The 25,864-nt window shown below is 42.7% G+C and overlaps 1 protein-coding gene across 1 annotated transcript; it reads left to right on the top strand.

Moving 5' to 3' along the window:
* Positions 1-593: 593 nt before the first annotated feature.
* On the top strand, positions 594-24,497 carry LOC127315229 (uncharacterized). Its single transcript, XM_071824329.1, has 2 exons — positions 594-1,178; positions 24,465-24,497. Exons 1-2 carry the CDS (start codon positions 594-596, stop codon positions 24,495-24,497), a joined length of 618 nt encoding a protein of 205 aa, XP_071680430.1.
* Positions 24,498-25,864: the final 1,367 nt, after the last annotated feature.

The following is a 25,864-nucleotide window of genomic DNA, read 5'->3' as shown; positions in this document are numbered from 1 at the left end:
CCTAGAGGAAGTGCCCACCACCGCTTGGGTACCGTCCTCGTTCACATTGATGATAGCCTTGTGGTTGTGGATGATACTCTGCAGCTGTCGCCATGCCTAGATGAACATACTCCATCTATTTCAATGAATAAGACATCTTTATTTTCTATGCTTTTGCTTGACTAACAATTACTCTAAATATAAAGATTGTCGGTATAAAGTTAATATCATTAGAAATTGTTTTTCAATACAAATCCAACGATACTAATTACATAGTATAATATAATTAAGATTTTGTTGCTCAAATTTTCAGTTAAAATTCATCTTGAAATACATGCATCTTATTTATGGAAACAGAGGTATACTTTGGGCTATGGCTGCTCCGAAAATTTGTTGCTATATATCGCTTTTTTTTCTCAGGGATGTTGCTACCACCTTTCAGTTTTTATTGTTTTTGGTGTTGAGTTCTTCGGTACAGATTTGGAAGGGGGAGAAAAGTACACGAGTTCGGTATAAACACAACAAAGAATCAGGTCTCTGTACATCTTTTGCATATAATAATACTATTTAGGAACCCGGGGCGTCGCAGCCAAATCTCAAACAGCTGAGATCTAATGGATCACACGGAAGAGCTGGCTGAGGACGCGCTTGCCGCCATCCTCGGCCGCCTACGGCCGCGGGACCTCGCCGCGTCCCGCTGCGTGCGCAAGGCGTGGCGCGCCATCGTGGACGCCCGGCGGCTGCTGCTCCCACACCTCCTCCCGCACTCGGTGGAGGGCATCTTCGCAAACTGTAGCGACTACAATCATGAAAACTACCACGAATACCATCGGCCGCACTTCCTCGGCCGCCCCTCCACGCAGCATCCCGGCGTCGACTACGGCAACCTCCACTTCCTACCCGGCTACACCGACGAAGATTACGCCGCAGCCATCGTGGATCAGTGCAATGGCCTCCTGCTCTACGACTACGAGAGGGAGTTGTGTGTGGTCAACCCCGCGACGCGATGGTGGGAGCGTCTTCCGGCAGACACGGCTTTCTACGGAGAATGTTGTGCCTCCTATTTGGCGTTTGATCCTGCCGTGTCGCCGCATTACGAGGTGTTCTCGATCCCGCCCAAGGATCTAGGCTTGTTTGACCTGAGTGACTGCAAACCAGCCAAAGTGCCACCAGAAGAGCTCGTCGAAGAGAACTTCACGGTAAGTTCGAGCTATTTCTCAAAAGTTCGGTGGAGCGTGGAGGTTCCTCAGCACTCGACAGAATGGCCGCCACCCATGTTGGCACTCCAAGTTTTCTCGTCAAGCACGGGAGAGTGGCGGGAGAGGTCGTTTGTTAGGGAAGGCAAGGCTACGACGAGAGTGGTTAACGTGCGGGCAGGATTATGGTTCATGGGTCGTTGGATCTCGAATGGATCAGTAGATGGCGATTCAGCGCGTATTGGCATGGAGCATTATATGTGCTGCTATGTGTTATCACCAGAATTTGACCGGATCAGAGGTGGGCCGCGATTAAAGATGGGCTTGAAGGATATACATGGAAGAAATACATGAATCGGCCTTATATGCAAAGTTTGGGCTAGTTTGCCCGTGTATCTGTAATATAGTAGGATACGTGTCGGTTAGATAGAGTTTGGCTCGTGCCCGGTTGGGATTATTCCCACGTTAGAAAGTCTACGGACTATAAATATGTATCTAGGGTTTATGAAATAAACAACAATAACGTTCACCACAAACCAATCTAGGCGCATCGCCAACTCCCTTGTCTCGATGGTTACTTCCGGGTAAGCATCATGCTGCCTAGATCGCATCTTGCGGTCTAGGCAGTACATGTTTATTCGCTGTTCATGCGTTGCTCGTGCTGAAGCCTTGTTGATGGCGAGCAACGTAGTTATCTTAGACGTGTTAGGGTTAGCATTGTTCATCGTATCATATGCTGTCGTCGTGCAACCCTTAGACGTCTAGCCGCCCTTACACCTATCTTAGGTGTAAGGGCGGCACCCCGCTTGATCATTATTTAGTAGATCCGATCCGTTATGATTGCTCCTTGTTCTTCAAGGATTAGTTTAATATCCGCATAGTTAGGCCTTACAAACGGGTTGAAGGATCCAGTGGCGCGTAGGGTGTAGTTTGCTAGCCCTAGACAGGATGTTCCGGGGATCAACTTCGTGTTGGTTTTTAGGCCTTGTCTAGGGTCGGTTTACGATCACCGTGCGTGGCCGCCAGGCTCAATCACGAGTAGGATGTTCCGATTATGTGGTGAAACCCTAAATCGTAGTAGGTCGTTTTAGCTTTATTTTGATCAAGCAGGACCACCATATATTCGTACACCTCGTACGGATCATGGGTGGATCGGCTCTTTGAGCCGATTCACAGGACAACCTGAGAGCCGATTGAGGCTCGTATTTAATATTTACGTGTATGCCATGCAGGAAACTAAGAGAGGCACTGATGACCCACAAGTATAGGGGATCGCAACAGTCTTCGAGGGTAGTATAACCCAAATTTATTGATTCGACACAAGGGGAGGTAAAGAATACTGATAAGCCTTAACAACTGAGTTGTCAATTCAGCTGCACCTGGAAAAGCACTAGCAACAGGGGTGATGTGAAAGTAGCAGTAATATGAGAGCAATAGTAACAAGAATACACAAAGAAGAATAGCAATATGAGAGCAATGGCACCGGAAAATAGTTGATACTACTTCCAATGACATGTAGAACAAGTATATTATGATGAGAGATGGACCGGGGTTCCCAGCGATCTACACTAGTGGTAACTCTCCAATAAGTGACAAGTGTTGGGTGAACAAATTACAGTTGGGCAATTGATAGGATTCAAAGCATTAAGAAAGAACATCAGGCTTATTAATTATGTAGGCATGTTTTCCGTATATAGTCGTACGTGCTCGCAATGAGAAACTTGCACAACATCTTTTGTCCTACCAGCCGGTGGCAGCCGGGCCTCAAGGGAAACTACTGGATATTAAGGTACTCCTTTTAATAGAGTACCGGAGCAAAGCATTAACACACCGTGAAAACATGTGATCCTCACATCACTACCATCCCCTCCGGTTGTCCCGATTTCTGTCACTTCGGGGCCATTGGTTCCGGACAGCGACATGTGCATACAACTTGAAGATACAATCTAAGCAATAAGTATAAAGCTCAAATCTAAGATCATGCCACTCGGGCCCTAGTGACAAGCATTAAGCATAACAAGATTGCAGCAACAATAACTTCACAAACTTTATAGATAGACTAATCATAATGTATCATCCATCGGATCCCAACAAACACAACACCGATTACATCAGATGAATCTCAATCATGTAAGGCAGCTCATGAGACCATTGTATTGAAGTACATGGGGGAGAGTATACCGACATAGCTACTGCTAGAACCCGTAGTCCATGGGGGAACTACTCACGGAGCATGATGGAGGCGGTGGCGTCGATGGAGATGGCTTCCGGGGGCACTTCCCCGTCCCGGTAGGGTGCCGGGACAGAGACTTCTGTCCCCCGAATTGGAGTTTCGCGATGGCGGTGGCGCCACAGTAACTTTTCTGGAGTTTCGTCAATTGGTACTGCGTTTTTAGGTCGAAAGGGATTTTATAGGCGAAGAGGCGGCGCAGGGGGGCACCTGGGGGCGCCACACCCTAGGCCGGCGCGGCCAGGGTCTGGCCCGCGCCGCCATGTGGTGTGGTGGCCCCCTGGCCCCTCTCCGACTCTTCTTCGGTGTTCTGGAGCCTTCCGGGAAAAATAGGAGGTTTGGCGTTGATTTCGTCCAATTCCGAGAATATTGCTCGAACAGCCTTTCTGGAACCAAAAACAGCAGAAAACAGGAACTGGCACTGTGGCATCTCGTTAATAGGTTAGTTCCGGAAAATGCATGAAAACATCATAAAGTGCAAGCAAAACATGTAAGTATTGTCATAAAACAAGCATGGAACAACAGAAATTATGGATACGTCAGGGACGTATCAGCATCCCCAAGCTTAGTTCCTGCTCGTCCCGAGCAGGTAAACGATAAAAAAGAATAATTTCTGTAGTGACATGCTACTTACATAACGTTGATCATACTATTACAAAGCATATGAAATGAATGAAGTGACTCAAGGCAATAATCTATAGTTGCTAACAAATAGGTAACATATAGCAAAACTTTTCCTGAAGAGTACTTTCAAGACAAGCATCAAAAGTCTTGCACAAGAGTTAACTCATAAAGTAATAAATTCAAAGTAAAGGCATCGAAGCAACACAAAGGAAGATATAAGTTTCAGCGGTTGCTTTCAACTTTCAACATGCATATCTCATGGACATTGTCAACATAAAGTAATATGATGAATGCAAATATGCAAGTATGTAATAATCAATGCACAGTTAACACAAGTGTTTGCTTCTAAGGTGGAAGAAAGTAGGTAAACTGACTCAACATAAAGTAAAAGAATGGTCCTTCAAAGAGGAAAGCATCGATTGCTATATTTGTGCTAGAGCTTTGGTTTTGAAAACATAAAGAGAGCACAAAATTAAAGTTTTGAGAGGTGTTTGTTGTTGTCAACGAATGGTAGTGGGCACTCTAACTACCTCGCCAACCGGACTTTCAAGAGCGGCTCCCATGAATTATTTGCATATTTATGTGGCACTCCTTCCAACCTTTCTTACACAAACCATGGCTAACCGAATCCTCGGGTGCCTACCAACAATCTCATACCATGAAGGAGTGCCTTTTTATTTTAGTTTTATTATGATGATGACACTCCCCCCAACCTTTGCTTACACAAGCCATGGCTAACTGAATCCTTCGGGTGCCGTCCAACAATCACAAACCATGGAGGAGTGTCTATTTAGGTTAATTAATTTGGGACTGGGAATCCCGTTGCCAGCTCTTTTTGCAAAATTATTGGATAAGCGGATGTGCCACTAGTCCATATGAGAGTCCGTCAAAAGTAAATGACAAGGTTGAAAGCTAAACACCACATACTTCCTCATGAGCTATAAAACATTGACACAAATTGAGAAGCATTTTGAATTGTTTAAAGGTAGCACTCAAGCAATTTACTTTGGAATGGCAGGAAATACCACATAGTAGGTAGGTATGGTGGACACAATTGGCATAGTTTTTGGCTCAAGGATTTTGGATGCACGAGAAGTATTCCCTCTCAGTACAAAGGCTTAGGCTAGCAAGGTTGTTTGAAGCAAACACAAGTATGAACCGGTACAGCAAAACTTACATAAGAACATATTGCAAGCATTATAATACTCTACTAATCGTCTTCCTTGTTGCTCAAACACTTTTACCAGAAAATATCTAGACCTTAAGAGAGACCAATTATGCAAACCAATTTTAACAAGCTCTACAGTAGTTCTCCACTAATAGGTTTAAACTACATGAAAAAAAACTTAATCATGATCTACTTGAGAGCTCAAAACAATTGCCAAGTGTCAAATTATCCAAGACATATGAGGCATTTTCCTTTTCCAACCAAATAATAATAAGTATTGTAGCTTCCAACTTTTATCATTGAACATTAAAAATAAAACGAAGAACAAGTGTTCATATGAAAAAGCGGAGCGTGTCTCTCTCCCAAACAAGGATTGCTAGGATCCGATCTTATTCAAACAAACAAAACGAAAATAAACACATAGACGCTCCAAGTAAAGCACATATGATGTGACCGAATAAAAATATAGTTTCAGGGGAGGAACCTGATAAGTTGATGAAGAAGGGGATGCCTTGGGCATCCCCAAGCTTAGACGCTTGAGTCTCCTCGAAATATGCAGGGATGAACCACGGGGGCATCCCCAAGCTTAGACTTTTCACTCTTCTTGATCATATATCATCCTCCTCTCTTGACCCTTGAAAACTTCCTTCACAACAAACTTCTCATAAACTTCATTAGAGGGGTTAGTACTCAACAAAAAATTTGAATCCACCTTGGTCCTGTAGTGGCACATTGCAAGAACTCAATAAAACATTAGCTACAGTCCTCTACGTCTAGAAAACCTCGCTTAAAGTCCACAAGAGACAATGCAAAAAAACAGAGACAGAATTTGCCAAAACAGAACAGCCAGTAAAGACGAATTTTAAATAAATACTTCCGTTGCTCAAATCAGAAAACTTAAAACTAATGAAAGTTGCGTACATATCTGAGGAACACGCACGTAAATTGGCATATTTTTCTGATTTTTCTACAGAGAAAACAGCCCAGATTCGTGACAGATAGAAATCTGTTTCTGCGCAGAAATCCAAATCTAGCATCAACCTTCGATTAGAGGCTTCACTTGGCACAACAAAACACAAAACTAAGATAAGGAGCGGTTGCTACAGTAGTAAACAACTTCCAAGACACAAATATAAAACAAAGTACTGTAGCAAAATAACACATGGGTTATCTCCCAAGAAGTTGCTTTCTTTATAGCCATTAAGATGGGCTCAGCAGTTTTAATGATGCACTCGCAAGAAATAGTATTTGAAGCAAAAGAGAGCATCAAGAGGCAAATCCATAACACATTTAAGTCTAACCCACTTCCTATGCATAGGAATCTTGTACACAAATAAATTCATGAAGAACGAAGTAGCAAGCATAAGAAGATAAAACAAGAGTAACTTCAAATTTTTAAGCATATAGAGAGGTGTTTTAGTACCATGCAAATTTCTACAACCACATTTTCCTCTCTCATAATAATTTTCAGTAGCTTCATGAATAAACTCAACAATATAACTATCACATGCAGCATACTTTTCATGATTTCCAAAAACATAATTTTTATCAAGTTCAAGAATAGTGGAATTAAAACTTTCAAACTTACTTTTATTAATAATATAACAAGGTAGTTGATCAATCTCAAGAGATATGGGACTCATAGAATAAGTCAAGAACTCTCCAATCCCATTTTCATTAGTAGTACAATTAATATTATCAAGTAACATAGGACCATCATCTAGAGCTTTATCATAAACATTTGCTAAGCAAAATTCTTTAGTACCATGCATTTCGACATCAGGCACAAACAAAGCATTATCATAAGATTTATCAAAGTAGCATGGATTATCATATATAACAGTAGCATAATTATTCTCACAAGTTTTACTCGTAGGTAATATTTCAAGAGAATCCACAGGAACATAACATTCAACCTCTTTTGGTAAGCATGGAGGACAATCAAATAGTGTAAGAGATGAAGAGTTACTCTCATTAGAAGGTTGGCATGGGTAGCTAATCCATTCTTCCTCCTTTTGTTCGTCACTCTCCTCTTCTTTTTCATCCAATGAGCTTTCAGGTTCATCAATTTCCTCCTCTTTTTCATCCAATGAGCTTTCAGGTTCATCAGTTTCTTCTTCCACCGGTTCCTGCAAATTGTGAGTGCATTCTTGTGCATTAATGTGTCTCTCTTTATAATCAAGGATATAAGGATTCCTACTGTAGCATTCTATGCAAGAATTAAGGATAGTAGAGACATAATCTTTAAGGTCCTTACAAATAGCACAAGTTTCATAATTCTCAACCATGAAGGATCTATCTCGGAGGCTCCCATAAATAAGACAAATTGTTCTACCTCTTCGAACCCATAATGAATATAGCAATTCCGATTATAGCTCTTAATAAAATATTCCTCACTAAAGCCACATTGAAATTTAAGATGTTTAGTATCCTGTCGAGAGCAACAGTTTATATCATGGCGTCTAAGCAAGATTCTAGCAATTGTATTTAATTTATCTATCATAGCACTCATTATTTTACCAGTTCTTGATTCTCTATAACAATTATAACATTCCATAAGCTCCAAGTAGGTTGTAGGTTCTCCCATAATAGCAGTTTTTAATTTTTCGGTTTTTCAAATTTTTATGGGTTTTTGGGTATATGAGACAAATAAAACAAGACAAAAAGAAACTAAGCAAAAGTAAACTAAGCAAAATAATACTAGACAGAAATAAACTAAGCACAAGTAAACTAGACAAAAGTAAACTAAGCAAAACAAAATAAAACAAATTAAAAACAGAGAGAGAGGTAGAGTGTACTCCCCAGGTGAACTTATGAGTAGAGCTATGCCTCCCCGGCAACGGCGCCAGAAAATAGTCTTGATGACCCACAAGTATAGGGGATCGCAACAGTCTTCGAGGGTAGTATAACCCAAATTTATTGATTCGACACAAGGGGAGGTAAAGAATACTGATAAGCCTTAACAACTGAGTTGTCAATTCAGCTGCACCTGGAAAAGCACTAGCAACGAGGGTGATGTGAAAGTAGCGATAATATGAGAGCAATAGTAACGATAACACAGCCGATAATAGCAATATGAGAGCAATGGCACCGGAAAATAGTTGATACTACTTCCAATGACATGTAGAACAAGTATATTATGATGAGAGATGGACCGGGGTTCCCAGCGATCTACACTAGTGGTAACTTTCCAATAAGTGACAAGTGTTGGGTGAACAAATTACAGTTGAGCAATTGATAGGATTCAAAGCATTAAGAAAGAACATCAGGCTTATTAATTATGTAGGCATGTTTTCCGTATATAGTCGTACGTGCTCGCAATGAGAAACTTGCACAACATCTTTTGTCCTACCAGCCGGTGGCAGCCAGGCCTCAAGGGAAACTACTGGATATTAAGGTACTCCTTTTAATAGAGTACCGGAGCAAAGCATTAACACACCGTGAAAACATGTGATCCTCACATCACTACCATCCCCTCCGGTTGTCCCGATTTCTGTCACTTCGGGGCCATTGGTTCCGGACAGCGACATGTGCATACAACTTGTAGATACAATCTAAGCAATAAGTATAAAGCTCAAATCTAAGATCATGCCACTCGGGCCCTAGTGACAAGCATTAAGCATAACAAGATTGCAGCAACAATAACTTCACAAACTTTATAGGTAGACTAATCATAATGTATCATCCATCGGATCCCAATAAACACAACACCGATTACATCAGATGAATCTCAATCATGTAAGGCAGCTCATGAGACCATTGTATTGAAGTACATGGGGGAGAGTATACCGACATAGCTACTGCTAGAACCCGTAGTCCATGGGGGAACTACTCACGGAGCATGATGGAGGCGGTGGCGTCGATGGAGATGGCTTCCGGGGGCACTTCCCCGTCCCGGCAGGGTGCCGGGACAGAGACTTCTGTCCCCCGAATTGGAGTTTCGCGATGGCGGCAGCGCCACAGTAACTTTTCTGGAGTTTCGTCAATTGGTACTGTGTTTTTAGGTCGAAGGGGATTTTATAGGCGAAGAGGCGGCGCAGGGGGGCACCTGGGGGCGCCACACCCTAGGCCGGCGCGGCCAGGGTCTGGCTCGCGCCGCCATGTGGTGTGGTGGCCCCCTGGCCCCTCTCCGACTCTTCTTCGGTGTTCGAGCCTTAGGGAAAAATAGGAGGTTTGGCGTTGATTTCGTCCAATTCCGAGAATATTGCTCGAACAGCCTTTCTGGAACCAAAAACAGCAGAAAACAGGAACTGGCACTGTGGCATCTCGTTAATAGGTTAGTTCCGGAAAATGCATGAAAACATCATAAAGTGCAAGCAAAACATGTAAGTATTGTCATAAAACAAGCATGGAACAACAGAAATTATGGATACGTCGGGGACGTATCAGGCACATCCATCACCTTCCTGACCAGGTATAGGTCAGGTGGCACGCCCTTGCACCAGCATCAGACGTGCGTGCTGAGTCTTTGCGGGCCGTCGCTCGGAGGGACCAGGGCCAGCCGCAGTCCTGGGAGCCTCCCGGCTCTACTGTGTTGCCCGTCGCTGCTCGCCGGTGGGTTTCTGACCGCAACACTATGCCACGGCACATTTGTCATGAGGTAATAGAAATCATGAAAAAAATGAAGCTAAGTTCCCTTGTCAGCTCTAGCTTGTGTGCTGGAATTTGGATAACCTCCCTTAACAATTGTTGACAATTTTGATGGCGTTTTTGTAGGTTATCATTGTCTGATGGCAAGTACCAAGTAGTAAGAACTCCAATAGATGACAAGTGCGGTGACCCAGCATACCACTGCATGTTGTAGTATACAAGTCGTTGATATGATCTTTGTGAAGGGGCTTCCTCACAAATTGCCATATCCCTCAGAGTGGTACAACAGAAACATTGCAGGTCATAACACTCCATACTTTATTACAAACATTGTCTTAACAAGTTGGTATTCTCACAGGTCCTGTGAGAACACCTTAAGATACTACTAAAGTACAATTACAACTCATACTAAAGATGAAAGAGCTCAACAACTTATTTAGGTAAGTTCTACGTTGCTCGGCTCTATGATACTAGGGTATATCACTACTCCTCCACCTCCGTGTCATCTGGTCCGTAGACTATCCCATAGTCTACGCCTTCCACTCCGCCGGTAAGATCAGGTTCTTCGTAGACCAGCTCGTAGCTTCCTTCTGGTGCTCCATCGTTGATAGCCTCTACTTAGGATCACGAGTCTAGCAAGGGTGTCGAAAGAAAGTGAGTACAGAGGTACTCAGCAAGTTCTAAAAGAATAAAAGGTGTTTGATGCACTAGCTACGACCATTGATCAGGAAATCGCAGGTCAATGCATGTTTTGAAAACATTTCTTCAAAAGGTTGCTTTTATTATGAAAACTATGCCCGTCAGTCTTCACGGAGTTGACCGAACTTCGTGGAGTTCCTTTCTGCCCGCGTTCGCAGTTCCTTCCCGGAACAAGGAGTGACAGCCACAATTTGATACACTCTGCAGAGGTGCGTTACTTTTCCCACAAGAGATCTCACCCTTTTTGCCATCCGCGAGGAACTTGCCCCGTTCACACTTCCTTTGGTGTGAGGCCAGGTATAAAGATCCAAGCCCACACCGCCTTCTCCGCGACCGCAAACCCACCCTTTTGTCCGACCGTACACCTCCGGTAGACTTCCCAGATAATACGGCTTTACTCATGGTGTACTCAGGACAATCCCTCATAGATCGAAAGAGATTAACATCACCAATGGATGGGGATTTAAAAGGATTTCCCAACCTATTGCGGCGGTGCCTCCGGCACCCCACCGTCTCTCCGATCCGTTGGCGTGCGAAGGGAAAAGATCTGTTGGCTTTTCCAGAGCCATTATAGATCTCATGGTCAACGCGGTTTGTACGGCGCTAGAATCACTGGACGGCATTGGTAATTTAATCCTAGGGTGATATAACCCATTGCAATGGAACCTCCACCATATCAACACATACCATGGTTCCATTGCCATCCACATAGTCATATTCATAGTTGGAAAATAACATTTCATTTGCGATGCAGGAATGATAAGTATATAGCTTTGCATTAAAGTAGTAGAAAATAATCAAGTTGACATGAGCAAGGGTGAACTTGCCTGTGGACTGCGAGATAGTGCAGTTCAATGCAGTTGATGGAACCTGGACCTCGGGTTCTGTAAGAAGCATCATTGTCCGGTAAGGACAATGTTATAAAAATCCAAATAATGCAATAATGGATGGATTATTTTATGTTGAATCCCTTTACCCCAATGAGTTATTACAATTTAGGGTTGTATTTAAGATTTATGTCTTTGACGGTAATTTACAATTGATTTAAAAGTATTGATCATTGTAATTCACACAAAGTACAACAATTCAAAGTAAAATGATTTTACTTAATGATTACCTTAATCATTCCAAAAATAATTTGAAATTATAGAGTAACCTCTATAGTTTTTGGAATAAAAAGGAATATAGTAGTTTTCTGGGAAAAATTCCCTTGTTCAAAAGAAATGACTTGGAATAATAGAATCTCATTTTGAAATGTTGGAAAATAAGTATTTGAACTTATTTGAGATTTTTCCTTGAATTTTAAATTCAAAGAAATAATAATTTAAATTCCGAGTTATTATTTAAATTCTGAAAATTCATAATTTTGAATTTGTTCCATAAATTCCATTTCATATTTTATTCTGGTTAAGATTTATTTTTCATTTATAAATCCAATTTTTATTGGATTTTTAGAGTTGTTATGATTTATAAAAATTTGGTAAAGTTTTGATCTTTTATTAAATGTAAAATGACCAAAATACCCCCTGGACCCCTATTGGGCCCAGCCCAATTAAACTAACCCAGGGACGGCCCAAATAGGCTGGCCCCCTTTTTGGGTTCGGTGGCGCCGAAGCGGCCCACCTCACTCACTCTCACTCGGTCTTCTCCTCACTCGACCTAACCCTAGCCTCTGGCGATCCCGTGGCGATGGCGTCGCCGCCATGGCCGCCGCCCTGCTCCGGCCATCGCCGGCCTCCTCCGCAGTAGCCATCTATAGCTCCTGAACCGCCGCGAGCAGATCTATCGATCTGTCCGCGCCGTTTTTCCCCTCTCGTCCTCTCCTGGCAAATTGCCTCGATCTGGATCTCGTGGAGAATCGCCTCGGGCGATTTGGAATCTCCGACGAGCTCTCGCCTTCGCCGTCGACGTGCGCGCCTCCGAGATCGACCTGGCGCGGGTGCTGCTCGCAGCGCCTGTGCCGTCGTCTCCATGCTTTGTCTTCTTTGTGGTGGTGTTCGTCGGCGTAACGCCGGCGACTTCCCTGGCTTTGCAGCTGCTATGGCCGCGCGGGCACTGCCTCGCCATGCCATAGCTTCTGCTTCCAGGCGCGGGTAAGGTCCTATGCTTCTCCTCCTTCTCTTCTGTGCGCCTCCCCTTGTTACTGTGCTTCTTCCTCCTCATGCTATGTCACTCTCTGGTGATCTTGTGATCATCTAGAGTCATGCTACTGCTGCGCAATCTTACTGTGCTTCGGTTTACTGCAATCTAATGGTCAGATTACCAGTTACTGGTACTGGCACATGTCGATTTGCTTGCTGTTCATGCTATGCCTGCTTCTCTGCTACTTCTAGCTTGCTCTACACTTGCCCTGCTCTACTGTGCTTGCTTTGGCTTGATATACCCTGCTGTTCATGCTTATGGGCTTGCTATGCTTACTGGTTTATCATACTTGCTTGCCTAGGTGTACCTGTGTTGCATCTGTGACACTTGTGTGTGTGCCAGTGGTGCCTGTGATATGCTTCAGTGCTACCTCTGCAAGCCAATGATCCATTGGATCATTTCTTGCTTGTTGGCTAACCTCTCTGTGTAACTTGGCTTGCTATAATTGATCCATTTGATCAATTGATTGTCAATGATGGCTCACTGTCTAATACTGTGGCTATATGAGTTAATTATCTGGTGATGCTGATGCTCAAGCATCACTGTGCTGTTGCTTACTTGTGCTGTTGCTTAACAGTATACTGCTGTCATGCTTAGCATGGATCTGTGATAAATTCATGCTTGGATTACTTAATTATGATGAACTGCTTATGCAGTGATGATTTAAATGACTTGCTTGTATATGAATTTGCTGTTCATGATTCTTTTACAAGCAATTAAAGTCTGAATCCATTTCTGGGTAGTGATGTGATCTATTTGGCTTTCTCTTAATTGGTGCTAAGTGTGATGTGACCTCAGTAGCCTTGCTACTGACTGGTTGCTCACCTAGTTGGTTGGATCTTGTTGGCTACTCAACTTTGCTTGCATATTAGGGGATCATAGTAAGTATGAATGCCAATATGCTTGCCTGTGAAGAAATCTAGGGTTTTCTGATGGTTGCTTGCTTAGGATCTTCTGTGTAGTCTTAGCTGCTAATCTATGCTATCTACTGGTGCTATCTGTGCATGTGATCTTGCTTCTGTGCACAAGATCTGTATCTGGATGGTTTCTATTTTTGGTGGCTTTTTAGACTAGCAATGATCCTTGGTGAAAACCAAGTGATGATTCACCCTGTTGAGCATCTGCTCAACCCCATGACTATGTCATGCATATGATGGATTAGATCCATTGGATCTTTTCCAGGAACTAGGTATACCTTGTTCCAGCTCCTAGAAAGTAATGCTTTGTTGATGCAGACTTGGGTTTGTTCACAACCCTTCACCTCCAGAGCTTGGATGATCTTCTAGGTCACCATGATCTCTGGTGGCTTGAGGAGTTGTGTGTGTTGGTTCTGTTCTTGCTCAAGAACAGATGAACTATGCTTGTTTTTGCTTCACCCTTACCTGGTGATCTTATCTGGTCGACTGGTCACTGGTTCTAGGGTTTGTGCTCCTTTTATATGATCCCTACTTCTCTCTCTGTATTGACACACAAGCCTGGCATGCTTGGTGACTATGCTTTTGCATGGCCTTCTTTGCTTCTTGCCGACACTTGAGCTGTGTGCTCTCATATGCTGAAACTTGAGCCCTGGTGTGTGCTCAGGTTTGGTCTGCTGCTGCCCTTATCCTGTGCTGTCCCTGGTTTTGGACAAGCACAAGTGTGCTGTGACAATTTGTACTATCCAAACTGAATCTTGTGTTATTGCTAACTGTCCAAACTGAATATTTGGCTAACACTAGCATTCTGGCTAGGATTTGTTCTTTGTTTTGCAGGTTTTGAAGATGAATATGACCATGAAGATATACTCCAAGTCATTTAGTCTAGGTTTTAGTTTAGGAGCAAAATTGTAATCTGTATTTTCATTTCTGTTTATTATTCATCCATTCTTGTATCAAGAATATTGTAAAGACTTTGTAATCTGTGTTGATATCAATAAAGCCCAAGGTTTTTGTTTATGAGCTTTAGATTATGTGACATTTATATTCTGAAATAAACATTGTATTTATGATTTACTTTGAAATTCAAAGTTGTTTGAATTCTAAATTCCATTTATATTGTTCAATGTTTATTGTTTAATGTAGTAACACTTGTCAAATGAAATCAATTCCCCAAATCAACAAGATACAAAAGAGATCATGTCGAAATTTCCCTAACTCACATTGCCTAACCCTAAGTGCAAAATGAGAGAGAACCTCGATCCCTCTTATGTTTAGTTGCAATAAGGCGCGAAAATTTCCCCAGTTTTGCGATGAAATGCACATCCCATTTCTAAATCTACCCTTCGTTGTTCCTATGTTCTGGGTTATTACAGCCTCTCCCCCTTAACAGAAACTTCATCCCGAAGTTAAGATTGGTACCTGAACATCTCGGGGTAAGACTTCCTGAGTTCTTCTTCTGTCTCCCAAGTAGCTTCTCGCTCAGGATGATGTTGCCATTGCACTTTACAATATTTGATTGCCCTATTTCTTAACTTCTTCCATTGTACTTCTAAGATCTTTTCAGGCCTTTCCACATAAGTTAGGTCAGATTGCAATTCTATTTCCTCATATGTGATAGGATCATCCGGTGCCTTCAAACACTTTCTGAGTTGTGATACATGAAATACATTATGAACTTGACTTAGTTGTGCCGGTAACTCCAACTCAAATGCTGTTCCTCGATTCTGACTGAGTATCTTAAATGGTCCTATATATCGAGGGCTTAACTTTCCTTTCACTCCGAACCTCTTAAGTCCTTTCATTGGGCTAACCTTCAGATAGACCATGTCTCCCACTTTCGGTTCCCAATCTCTTCTCTTTAAGTCGGCGTAACTCTTCTGACGACTCTGAGCTATCTTGAGTCTATCCCGGATCACCTCGATGACGTCTTGTCTCTCTCTTTGATGTAGTCCGGTGTAAATTCCTTATTCTCTCCGGTTTCAAACCAACAAATCGGTGATCTACACTTCCTTCCGTACAATGCTTCGTACGGTGCAATCTGAATGCTACTCTGATAACTATTGTTATATGAGAACTCCGCTAAAGGTAAATGGTCCTCCCATGAGCCTCCAAAGTTCAGAGCACAAGCTCTAAGCATGTCCTCAAGTATCTGATTGGTTCTTTCGGTTTGTCCTCCGGTTTGTGGATGATATCTTGTCTTTGAAATCCAACTTGGATCCCAAAGATTCTTGTAGTTGTTTCCAGAATGCTGATGTGAAAATCGAACCTCTATCTGAAACTATCTTCTTTGGTACTCCATGCTTACTCACAACTTCCTTCACATATATATCCACAAGCTTTTCTGCAGTATCTTTTGTGTTTACGGCTATGAAATGAGCACTCTTGGTAAGTCTGTCCACTATTACCCATATCATATCCTTCCTCTTACTAGTCATTGGTAAACCAGTAACAAAATCCATTCCTATTTCGTCCCATTTCCATTCCGGTATCTCTAGTGGTTTGAGTAATCCCGCAGGACTCTGATGTTCTGCCTTCACTCGTTGACATGTATGACATTCCGAGACATATTGTGCTATTTCTCTTTTCATGTTGTTCCACCAGAACATCTCCTTCAAATCCATATACATCTTGGTACTTCCCGGATGTATTGAATAAGGGGTTTCATGTGCTTCCTTTAATATGATTGACTTCACTTCTGTATCATCTGGTACACAGATCCTTTTCTGGAAATATAATGAATCAAAATCCCCTAGATGGAATTCCGATGGTCTTCCTTCTCCAATCCTTTTGATTTCCTCTTGGATGAACAAATCATCCGCTTGCTTTCGGATAATCTCATATTTCAAGTCTGAGTACATCTCATCCATAATCCTTATGGTTGCTATACTTCCTTTGGCATCACCTTGAATAAACAGAATCTGAGCATCTTCTAACTCTTTCCGAAGTTCCTTTGGAATTTCCCATTCCGTAGGTTGATTCTCCGTACTCTTCCTACTTAGGGCATCTGCTACTACATTAGCTTTGCCTGGTGTATAGTTGATCTTAAGATCGTAATCCTTAATCAACTCTAGCCATCTCTTCTGCCTCATATTTAATTCTTTCTGGGTGAAGAAATATTTCAATCTTTTGTGATCGGTGTATAACTCACACTTGGATCCATATAAAAATTGTCTCCAACTCTTCAAAGCATACACAACTGCCGCTAACTCGAGATCATGTACTGGGTAGTTGTGTTCATGTGGTTTCAACTGTCTTGATCCATAAGCTATTACCTTCCGATCTTGCATAAGAACACATCCAAGTCCATTCTTGGAAGCATCACAATACACCGTGTAATCCTTTCCAGGCTCAGGAACTGCTAACACCGGTGCTGTGGTTAACTTATCCTTGAGTGTTTGGAAGCTGACTTCACACTCATCAGTCCACACAAATGGAGTATTTTTCTTGAGTAACTTGGTCATTGGTCCTGCAATCTTCGAAAATCCCTCAATGAATCTTCTATAGTAGCCAGCCATACCAAGGAATCCTCGTATTTCCTTAGCATTTTTAGGTGATTTCCATTCCAATACGGACTGAACCTTGCTTGGATTCACCGCTATGCCTTCTTTGGTTATGACATGTCCAATAAATTCAACACTATCTAACCAAAATTTGCACTTGCTAAACTTCGCATATAGCTGATGTTCCCTCAAAGTCTGCAAAACTATCTTCAAATGCTTGGCATGTTCCTCTTTATCTTTGGAATAGATTAGAATATCATCTATGAACACTATCACAAACTTGTCCAAGTACTTCATGAATATCTTGTTCATCAAATTCATGAAAATTGCTGGTGCATTTGTTAGTCCAAATGGTACAACCAAGTATTCATGGTGTCCATACCTTGATACAAACGCTGTTTTTGGTACATCTTCCTTCTTGATCTTGATTTGATGGTATCCTGACCTTAAATCTATCTTCGAGAAGACTCCTGCTCCTTGAACTTGATCAAAAAGATCTTGAATTCTGGGTAAAGGATACTTGTTCTTGATAGTTACATTGTTCAGATTTCTGTAATCTCCACACATCCTCTTTCCTCCATCTCTTTTATCCACAAAAATAACTGGTGTACCCCATGGTGACACACTTTCTTGAATAAATCCCTTTTGTTCCAGTTCATCTATCTGAGCTTTCAGTTCCACTAACTCCTTTGGCCCCATCTTATATGGTGGTTGTGCTATTGGTGCTGTGCCTGGAATCAGGTCGATTGTGAATTCTATCTCTCTATCAGGTGGCATTCCCGGTAGTTCCTTAGGAAATACATCCTTAAACTCATTCACTACAGGAATATCTTCAATTCTCACTTCCTTCAAGCTATTGAGTTCCAATCCGATCTCCAACTCACTGTACTTATCTCCTTGGAACACTATTCTACCTCCGATGGAGTTGCGAAGTGATACTGTTTTGTCTCCACAGTTAATCACCGCTCCATTTTCTGTTAACCAATCCATCCCTAGGATGACTGATATGTCTTTCATGGGTATGATGAATAGGTCCGCGAAATACACACAGTCACATATGGTTAGGACTTGTGATTCTTTCACGTGGGTTACTAAGATCGTCCCCCCCCCCGCGGATAGAACATTTATAGGGGTTTCTAACTTAGAACATCTAAGCCCGAATTTTTCCACAAATTCCAATGCAAGAAATGATGTGGTTGCTCCAGTATCAAATAATACTTTGCCAGGATGAGTAAGAATGCTTAGCGTACCTAAGACTGTTTGATCCGACTCTTCCGCTTGTTCCAAAGATGTGCAATTCAGCTTTCCATAAGGCTTTCCCTTCTTGTTGTTGTAGTTGTAATTGCGGTTGTTGTTGTTGTTGTTGTTGTTGTTGTTGTTGTTTCCACCTCGTCCTCCAGAGCTCTGTCCGCTCCAGGACGCCTTGTTTGGACAATCCGGCTTGATGTGTCCCTCCTTCCCACAACCATAACAAATGATTCTGGGTTTCTGACAATCCTTCTGCAAATGCCCTCTCAGGCCACAACTGTTGCAGATGATCTGGTTAATTGGGTTCTGACTTCGACCTCCCCGGTTGTATTGATTACCAGTAGTAGGTCTTTATCGAGGTTTGAAACTCCGATCAGGTAATGGTTTACTGATTGGGTACTTCCTTGGCTCTATACGAGCCCTCTTCCTCCTGTCCTCCTGGACTTGCCTGTAGTCATCCTCGAAAGTGATTGCCGAGTCAATCAGTTCCTGGAATTCGGCAGTCCGTGCCAACCTCAGTTGCATCTTCATGTATGGATTCATGCCTTTCATGAACCGCTTCTTCCGCTTCTCCTCTGTATCTACATCCTCAGGTGCATACCTGGCTAACCTATTGAAATCCCGAACATACTGCATGATTGGTGCAGTGTGCATCTTAGTTCTTCAAACTCCCTCTTCTTCAGCTCCACCACGCTGTCCGGAACATGAGCATCCCGAAACTTCTTCTTGAACTCCTCCCAGGTGAATACTTTATCTGGAGGGTGTACTGCTACAAGGTTCTCCCACCATGATGCTGCTGGTCCTGACAACAGATAAGTGGTATATCTGATCTTCTCCTCATCGTTGCAACCAACGGTCTTCAATTTCCGTTCAGTATCCATAAGCCAATCTTCAGCGTCCATTGGTTCTGGGGCTGATGTGAATGGTAGTGGTCTTGCATTTTGGAAGTCCGATAGTGTTACTCCCTTGCCTTCATTACCCCTATCATTGATGACATGGGTAAAGAAATCCTGCATATTCTTGCTCTGGCTTTCCTGGTAACGCCTCCTATCTTCCTCCATTGACCTCATATACTGTTGGAAGTCTGGGTGCAACATTGGGTGTGGTGGTGGTGGTGCGTTTTCTACTCTAGCTGTTGCATCTGCCTCCTCTTTCTCTCTGGCTTCCTGCTCTCTGCGAGCCTCTTCGGTTTCTACTAACGCCATTTCCCCCTAGTCCTGTAACAAAGAGCGATTACTCATAATTACACCATGCGAATGTTTTCTGAGCTCAACTCAATGCCCAGAACTAGTCACACAATGAAATCAAAAAGCAAATCCAAAACAAACATTTATTATGTATATACACCGTATAATACATAACACACTCACAAACTTATATTACATGTGGTATATATAAACCACTTATTTGGCTCCAAGCCCAAGCCAACGGGAATTTAAAATACGTTCTATTACAATACCACCTAAATTACTTTATTCTTCATTGGAGCTCTACTCCTCATCGTCTTCATTCGCCTCCGCGTACATCCCTGGGGTCCATCCGGTACAACGGTCTGTCCTCCGAAGACCGTCCGGAATGAAGGTTCTTCCCGTAGGTATGTAGTCTGAATCGGACGAAGTGCCGAGACAGAGATCTGTCATTCCAAAGTAACTAGATAAAGACTCATACATATCCCCAGTGGAATACAGCGCCTCTTCTCCAGTCATCCATGGAGGATTCCTATTCACTTGACCCCTCATCTTCTTCTTCTTCTTTTTCTTGGTTCCAGAACTCTCACCTACAACGTACTGGGATGTTTTGGGTAATCCCATCTCCAAATCTAAAGAAATGGAGTTGGTGTCTTTCTCTTTCTGCTCAAAGCTTTGGTTAACATTCGGGTTGACCGCATCACTCTCATCTCCTGTATCACATGGAATTGGCTCCTCCTCATCACCGAAAGGTTCCCCGAAACGCCAACCCGTCGAGTTTTCAATCGGTGACTCCGAGCAGTTTATGTTCCATGAGTGGTCTCCCCCATATCCAGTATCATACGATGCTGACACGTGTGGATAGTGCGGAACAAAGTTAGGTGTAAGTGGATCTCTTGTAGGTAGATTTCTCTTGAACCACTGGTCACTCAAATCTACATCACTGTCTGGGTTAAAGAAGGGTGTAGTATGTTGTGGTTGTGCCCTCAAATCATGCATCCGAGTTTGGACTTTATCAGGGTCCGTGAACTCAGCTAGCATGTGGTCAATCTCACCTCTCATCTTCATGTGTAAAAGATACATCGTGGTCAATAAAGACTTACAGCTATCCATGTGATGTGGCTGCAGCCTTCAGGACTTGTGTGCTAACACCAAATGATTGAGTGGGATCCTCATCTTCCTCGGCATGAGGTATATGAGAAAACTACGAACATAGCAGTTCTACTGACTTGTGCTGCCTTATCTCAAGGATTGCCTTGAATAGGCCCATATGATAGGCTGTGGTGATAGTTTTGGCTTCTCCGTATGGCATTATACGACTCATCAGCAGTTTTTCCGGTAGTTGGACCGATACTCTGCACTTGGCTAGGATTTCCCCATCATAGTAGGTATACTTGATAACAGGTATCCGTGAATCACAATGAAGTTCCTTCAGCATCCCACACAGGAGAGCTGTTATTGGTCCATCATAATCACCGAGCCAACCCTCAACCTTCCTCAAAGTCCTCTTAGGAAAAGTGTTCGCCATTATGGCTGTATACAAAAGCAGAATATTAGTAGTGATAATGCATCATAATAGCTATAATAAAGAATTATCGCACTAGAATATATGGTTTTGCTATTCTCAAATGAATAACCACCATACTTCTAGAGAATCCTTTACTATTTCTACTAGACTCCTACAGGTTCTTCCCTATACTAGGTTTTTCCAACCTAAGGTCGCAACATTTGCTCTGATACCAGCTGCGGTGACCCAAAGATACCACCGCATGTTGTAGTATACAAGTCGTTGATATGATCTTTGTGAAGGGGCTTCCTCACAAATTGCCATATCCCTCAGAGTGGTACAACAGAAACATTGCAGGTCATAACACTCCATACTTTATTACAAACATTGTCTTAACAAGTTGGTATTCTCACAGGTCCTATGAGAACACCTTAAGATACTACTAAAGTACAATTACAACTCATACTAAAGATGAAAGAGCTCAACAACTTATTTAGGTAAGTTCTACGTTGCTCGGCTCTATGATACTAGGGTATATCACTACTCCTCCACCTCCGTGTCATCTGGTCCGTAGACTATCCCATAGTCTACGCCTTCCACTCCGCCGGTAAGATCAGGTTCTTCGTAGACCAGCTCGTAGCTTCCTTCTGGTGCTCCATCGTTGATAGCCTCTACTTCCGGATCACAGTCTAGCAAGGGTGTCGAAAGAAAGTGAGTACAGAGGTACTCAGCAAGTTCTAAAAGAATAAAAGGTGTTTGATGCACTAGCTACGACCATTGATCAGGAAATCGCAGGTCAATGCATGTTTTGAAAACATTTCTTCAAAAGGTTGCTTTTATTATGAAAACTATGCCCGTCAGTCTTCACAGGTTGACCAGAACTTCGTGGAGTTCCTTTCCTGCCGCGTTCGCAGTTCCCTTCCCGGAACAAGGAGTGACAGCCACAATTTGATACACTCTGCAGAGGTGCGTTACTTTTCCCACAAGAGATCTCACCCTTTTTGCCATCCGCAGGGACTTGCCCCCGTTCACACTTCCTTTGGTGTGAGGCCAGGTATAAAGATCCAAGCCCACACCGCCTTCTCCGCGACTGCAAACCCACCCTTTTGTCCGACCGTACACCTCCAGTAGACTTCCCCCGATAATACGGCTTTACTCATGGTGTACTCCGGACAATCCCTCATAGATCGAAAGAGATTAACATCACCAATGGATGGGGATTTAAAAGGATTTCCCAACCTATTGCGGCAGTGCCTCCAGCACCCCACCGTCTCTCCGATCCGTTGGCGTGCAGAAGGGAAAAGATACGGCTGGCTTTTCCGAGCCATTATAGATCTCATGGTCAACGCGGTTTGTACGGCGCTAGAATCAACTGGGACGACATTGGTAATTTAATCCTAGGGTGATATAACCCATTGCAATGGAACCTCCACCATATCAACACATACCATGGTTCCATTGCCATCCACATAGTCATATTCATAGTTGGAAAATAACATTTCATTTGCGATGCAGGAATGATAAGTATATAGCTTTGCATTAAAGTAGTAGAAAATAATCAAGTTGACATGAGCAAGGGTGAACTTGCACGTGGACGCGAGATAGTGCAGTTCAATGCAGTTGATGGAACCTGGACCTCGGGTTCTGTAAGAAGCATCATTGTCCGGTAAGGACAATGTTATAAAAATCCAAATAATGCAATAATGGATGGATTATTTTATGTTGAATCCCTTTACCCCAATGAGTTATTACAATTTAGGGTTGTATTTAAGATTTATGTCTTTGACGGTAATTTACAATTGATTTAAAAGTATTGATCATTGTAATTCACACAAAGTACAACAATTCAAAGTAAAATGATTTTACTTAATGATTACCTTAATCATTCCAAAAATAATTTGAAATTATAGAGTAACCTCTATAGTTTTTGGAATAAAAAGGAATATAGTAGTTTTCTGGGAAAAATTCCCTTGTTCAAAAGAAATGACTTGGAATAATAGAATCTCATTTTGAAATGTTGGAAAATAAGTATTTGAACTTATTTGAGATTTTTCCTTGAATTTTAAATTCAAAGAAATAATAATTTAAATTCCGAGTTATTATTTAAATTCTGAAAATTCATAATTTTGAATTTGTTCCATAAATTCCATTTCATATTTTATTCTGGTTAAGATTTATTTTTCATTTATAAATCCAATTTTTATTGGATTTTTAGAGTTGTTATGATTTATAAAAATTTGGTAAAGTTTTGGTCTTTTATTAAATGTAAAATGACCAAAATACCCCCTGGACCCCTATTGGGCCCAGCCCAATTAAACTAACCCAGGGACGGCCCAAATAGGCTGGCCCCCTTTTTGGGTTCGGTGGCGCCGAAGCGGCCCACCTCACTCACTCTCACTCGGTCTTCTCCTCACTCAACCTAACCCTAGCCTCTGGCGATCCCGTGGCGATGGCGTCGCCGCCATGGCCGCCGCCCTGCTCCGGCCATCGCCGGCCTCCTCCGCAGTAGCCATCTATAGCTCCTGAACCGCCGCGAGCAGATCTATCGATCTGTCCGCGCCGTTTTTCCCCTCTCGTCCTCTCCTGGCAAATTGCCTCGATCTGGATCTCGTGGAGAATCGCCTCGGGCGATTTGGAATCTCCGACGAGCTCTCGCCTTCGCCGTCGACGTGCGCGCCTCCGAGATCGACCTGGCGCGGGTGCTGCTCGCAGCGCCTGTGCCGTCGTCTCCATGCTGTGCTGCTGTGGTGGTGTTCGTCGGCGTAACGCCGGCGACTTCCCTGGCTTTGCAGCTGCTATGGCCGCGCGGGCACTGCCTCGCCATGCCATAGCTTCTGCTTCCAGGCGCGGGTAAGGTCCTATGCTTCTCCTCCTTCTCTTCTGTGCGCCTCCCCTTGTTACTGTGCTTCTTCCTCCTCATGCTATGTCACTCTCTGGTGATCTTGTGATCATCTAGAGTCATGCTCTTCTTGCGCAATCTTGCGTAGCTTCGGTTTCTTGCAATCTAATGGTCGGATTACCGATTCATCAAATGCGGCACATGTCGATTTGCTTGTTGTTCATGCTATGCCTGCTTCTCTGCTACTTCTAGCTTGCTCTACACTTGCCCTGCTCTACTGTGCTTGCTTTGGCTTGATATACCCTGCTGTTCATGCTTATGGGCTTGCTATGCTTACTGGTTTATCATACTTGCTTGCCTAGGTGTACCTGTGTTGCATCTGTGACACTTGTGTGTATGCCAGTGGTGCCTGTGATATGCTTCAGTGCTACCTCTGCAAGCCAATGATCCATTGGATCATTTCTTGCTTGTTGGCTAACCTCTATGTGTAACTTGGCTTGCTATAATTGATCCATTTGATCAATTGATTGTCAGTGATGGCTCACTGTCTAATACTGTGGCTATATGAGTTAATTATCTGGTGATGCTGATGCTCAAGCATCACTGTGCTGTTGCTTACTTGTGCTGTTGCTTAACAGTATACTGATGTCATGCTTAGCATGGATCTGTGATAAATTCATGCTTGGATTACTTAATTATGATGAACTGCTTATGCAGTGATGATTTAAATGACTTGCTTGTATATGAATTTGCTGTTCATGATTCTTTTACAAGCAATTAAAGTCTGAATCCATTTCTGGGTAGTGATGTGATCTATTTGGCTTTCTCTTAATTGGTGCTAAGTGTGATGTGACCTCAGTAGCCTTGCTACTGACTGGTTGCTCACCTAGTTGGTTGGATCTTGTTGGCTACTCAACTTTGCTTGCATATTAGGGGATCATAGTAAGTATGAATGCCAATATGCTTGCCTGTGAAGAAATCTAGGGTTTTCTGATGGTTTCTTGCTTAGGATCTTCTGTGTAGTCTTAGCTGCTAATCTATGCTATCTACTGGTGCTATCTGTGCATGTGATCTTGCTTCTGTGCACAAGATCTGTATCTGGATGGTTTCTATTTTTGGTGGCTTTTTAGACTAGCAATGATCCTTGGTGAAAACCAAGTGATGATTCACCCTGTTGAGCATCTGCTCAACCCCATGACTATGTCATGCATATGATGGATTAGATCCATTGGATCTTTTCCAGGAACTAGGTATACCTTGTTCCAGCTCCTAGAAAGTAATGCTTTGTTGATGCAGACTTGGGTTTGTTCACAGCCCTTCACCTCCAGAGCTTGGATGATCTTCTAGGTCACCATGATCTCTGGTGGCTTGAGGAGTTGTGTGTGTTGGTTCTGTTCTTGCTCAAGAACAGATGAACTATGCTTGTTTTTGCTTCACCCTTACCTGGTGATCTTATCTCGATCGGTCAGTCCTTGGTTCTAGGGTTTGTGCTCCTTTTATATGATCCCTACTTCTCTCTCTGTATTGACACACAAGCCTGGCATGCTTGGTGACTATGCTTTTGCATGGCCTTGCTGTTGCTGCCCAGCACACTTGAGCTGTGTGCTCTCATATGCTGAAACTTGAGCCCTGGTGTGTGCTCAGGTTTGGTCTGCTGCTGCCCTTATCCTGTGCTGTCCCTGGTTTTGGACAAGCACAAGTGTGCTGTGACAATTTGTACTGTCCAAACTGAATCTTGTGTTATTGCTAACTGTCCAAACTGAATATTTGGCTAACACTAGCATTCTGGCTAGGATTTGTTCTTTGTTTTGCAGGTTTTCAAGATGAATATGACCATGAAGATATACTCCAAGTCATTTAGTCTAGGTTTTAGTTTAGGAGCAAAATTGTAATCTTTATTTTCATTTCTGTTTATTATTCATCCATTCTTGTATCAAGAATATTGTAAAGACTTTGTAATCTGTGTTGATATCAATAAAGCCCAAGGTTTTTGTTTATGAGCTTTTGATTATGTGACATTTATATTCTGAAATAAACA

The sequence above is a fragment of the Lolium perenne genome, chromosome 7 (assembly GCF_019359855.2).
Source record: "Lolium perenne isolate Kyuss_39 chromosome 7, Kyuss_2.0, whole genome shotgun sequence".
Classification (NCBI taxonomy): domain Eukaryota; kingdom Viridiplantae; phylum Streptophyta; class Magnoliopsida; order Poales; family Poaceae; genus Lolium; species Lolium perenne.
This window is presented reverse-complemented; position numbering and strand designations above follow the sequence as displayed.